This window comes from Limulus polyphemus, unplaced genomic scaffold (assembly GCF_000517525.1).
Source record: "Limulus polyphemus unplaced genomic scaffold, Limulus_polyphemus-2.1.2 Scaffold158, whole genome shotgun sequence".
In the NCBI taxonomy this organism is placed as follows: Eukaryota; Metazoa; Arthropoda; class Merostomata; order Xiphosura; family Limulidae; genus Limulus; species Limulus polyphemus.
Window position 1 is genome coordinate 554,049 of NW_013665768.1, and position 3,673 is coordinate 557,721.

Sequence of the window (3,673 nt, forward strand, 5' to 3'; positions counted from 1 at the left end):
ACCAAATGCATGCAGGTGATGACAAAAACCTGTTAATCTAGTTTCCATGGCATTACTATAAAGGAGGTTATTAACACAGTTTTAAAGGAAACATTACCACCATATATTTTAAAGAATCTGGTTGGTTTTGTAAAGTATAGGTCTGTTTTGAATAATATGGTTGCGATCCTAAAGCTAATGTTGGTTACTATCTAGTGTCACTTTCTTGCTGTGGTTTATTGGTGTGTATTGACAAGAAGTCATGATATTTAATCAAAAACACCTTCAGTGTGTAAAACAAAAGTGCAGCCAAGAAAGGATTGAGCACTTACAGGAATGAAATCAAAATTAGTAGCTACACTTATAGCATTGATAAGAATTTTATAGCAAATATTCATTCCTTAGTTAGCTAGGCCACGTATTTTGTTTTACCTACCATCATTCCCCAACTTGAAGTTTGGCCGCCAATTTTGATTTCGATCCTTTAAGTCACATGCTAAAATATTTTTTTGGCTGCACCTTTTTTTCTCACCCAAGGTGTTTTTGATTAGATAATATATGTCATCTACAACTACGTCAGAACCTTTCAGAACACTAACCCTATGTAAACCAAGAAATAGTGCTAAAAAACAAACCCTAACCACAAAGAGAACCCTAAATTTACTTTTTAACTCACTGACAGAACAGCACACAAATTCACCCTATAACTCCCAAATATAAAAAACAAAGTTACTTTATGTAACCCTCAAACAAATCCTGTCACCCATGATAACAACACCAAGTGTATCCTATCTTATCTATTAATGGAGCAAAAGAACCAAATTTGCAATATCACCCACTGAACAGATCACCAGGCATATCCTTTGTCTGTTAACAGGACCAGTCTTAGTACCTAATTTCAAACCAACTTGTGTTGCTCAGTAACAAATCACCAAGCTCATATACTATCCACTAACAAAACAGAAAATCAGACTTAGTCTAACAAAATAAACTGTCAGACTTAACTTCTGTCACAAACCTAAATAACAGTACACTATATTTACCCTGTAATCCATTAGTGGGCCTACGAGTATAAACTCCCATTACTAAACATGCTCATCTGATATGGTTGCCAAATGGGCCAATCACTCAGAGTAAAATTCTTGGTTTACAAAGATACTGGCCAACCCCACATTAGGTGGGATTAAGGCCATATTGACAAAAAAAAAGCCATTGGCAGAAAGCTAGACTTACCCGGTGTCACCCACTAAAAGTACTGGTTCACCAAACTGGAGTGCTTGACCAACTAGCACAGCAAGCCTCCGTATGTTGTAAGTCCACACCAAATGTTGAAAACTTTCAGGAAGTTTACATTCAGTAACATCATTTAAAAGACTTTGTGTTGTGGAAGAAGAATTTTGGCCTTTAGTGAAGAGTTTCACAGGGTCTACTTTTCGCTTGATATGCTTTTCTAATACCCCCTGAATGATCTTGGCCTCTTCAGGACGACGAACACGACCAGCTAACAACATGTAACCTAGTAAATGGTAAATATTTTTAAAGAACGAAAATGTCAAAAAACTGCCTTGAAAATTGCAGGTTCAAAATCTACAAAAAATCACTAAAATATACATAAAATTTCAAATATCATTTTCAAACTTAAAAAATAAAAAGTTAGCACCATTTTGCAAAATTACTACCACCATTAAAGCAACTTATTAAGTAACTTAGTTTCATTTAACTTATAAAATTGTTACAACCTCTGTAATTCTTGCTTAAAAAATTTTGAGTTTAATACTACTTCAAACTTTTAACATAAGTTTAGAGCCATCTTTAAGCTTACAAAATGCTTAGTGATTCAATCACATCAAACAAAAAGTTTAATAACCCCTTCAAATTCACAAAATAAAAGATTCAATACTACTTTCAGGATTACTGTCAAACACTAAATGAAGTATACAGGTTACTAAAACAATAATTTCTACAGTAATAAATAATGTTTTAACATTTTTATTAGCAGCCAATTTTTTCCTTAAAAATTTACATAAAAAATTAGTTTTTACAAAAGTGGTGGGTTAGTTGTTCATAATTTTTGACATTTTCATGAATGTACAAAACAAACACTTTTCCTTGACACTCCACAAAAGTATCTTACTATAATGGATGTAGTGTGTATGTTAGTATTCTATGTATGTAACCAAAAATCCATACAAAATTTCACACTTTGGATATTCAAGATTCACACAACTTTATTATAATAGAACACAATTTTAAATAAAAGTACTCTCCTCAAAGGAAGAACACGACTCTCATTAAAAATGTACGTGAGGGTTTGATTATTTCTCTATTGATGTAATTTTTAAATGTAGTACCACTTTTATTATATAAAAATATTACAGTTTAGCTCTTTCAGCACAAGCTCAGTCCCTGGGACCAACCTCATAACCATTTTGTGCTTGTTATAGTTTAAGCCATAACTTTTAAATTAGTAAGCGAATGTTAATGAAATTTGGCAGTTTATCAGTAAATATTACAATGCTTTCATATGCAAAATATCATTTTTTTTTTATTAAGTCTTAGGATTTGTAAGGTAAATGTTTTTCAAATTTCACATGCAAAATCTTTATAATGTTCAGATAGTTATCAAACATTTCTTAAGAAAAAACTTTATATTTTATCTGTTATTTTCAGTAATTAATCTTTGTATGGGTTCTGTAGATTTGACCATCTCACAACCACCATAAAAAATTAGGAAATAAATATAAATTATGCTTCTTTTATTCTAGAATGAACAGAAATTATAACACAAAAACATAAATGTTTAGATTAAATAGGTTAAATCTCATAACATTATACATCTATATATATTTATTATTTTTTATTATATTGACCTTTCAGCCATGCCTGGCTAACAATACTGAAATTACAATGACGTGACTCTCATGCACACGTTACCATATCAAATAACATAAAACTGACCTTTGGTCTGTGCAAAGTAACTTTGTCTTGGCTGTGTTTTAGTAGACTAGTATTTTGTAAAATACAGTGAAATTTCAATTATTATACATTATATATGTATATCAATTATGGCTCTTTTGAAATAAGTTCTTAAATTTATTTTTCTTAAAATATAGAACAGTAACTAAAGAAGTAAAGCAAACAATTATCTCTTCTAGTTACAACCTTTGTACTCAGTTGCTAAGCCTTTAAAAAAATTGCATGTGGAGGATATGAAACAAAAATAGTGTTTTTAGGTTTTATATATACATCTGAATAACTAAAAAATTATAAATTACTACATTAATACCATAGAATTCCACTACAATTTATCAAGCTTAGTAACTAAGATGTATTTTAGTCTAAAAGAATATTAAATTTCAAGCATACTAAAGACACACCCTACCTCATTGAAATATTGGTTCAAAAGAAAGGAATGGCACCAAGTCCATTAAAAGGGATGAGAAAGCCACTAGTGGGACATTCTGAATTTCTGATTGGTTATTCATGTTATATATAGTAGTAAGTGTATATAAGTGAATGTTTCCAAAAATGAAAGAGATGGGAGGGGTGCCACTGTATTTGATTTATTACATGAGCAATATCTTAGCAAATTGAAAAGATAAGAGGCTCATATTTTATATTCTAGCTTGTCAATATCGGTTTTTTGTACAAAACTATAGACTTAGTATTTTGACTTCACAAACATCTAATATGA

General features: G+C 30.7%; 1 protein-coding gene across 1 annotated transcript in view; it reads right to left on the bottom strand.

Annotated features, from left to right (window-relative positions):
• The window catches only part of LOC106476702 (midasin-like), a 236,786-nt gene that overhangs the window by 168,466 nt on the left and 64,647 nt on the right, over window positions 1-3,673 (bottom strand). Inside the window, exon 28 of the mRNA XM_022381378.1 lies at window positions 1,213-1,495. Within this exon, the coding sequence (XP_022237086.1) occupies window positions 1,213-1,495 (283 nt within the window). The remainder of the gene's footprint in view (window positions 1-1,212; window positions 1,496-3,673) is intronic.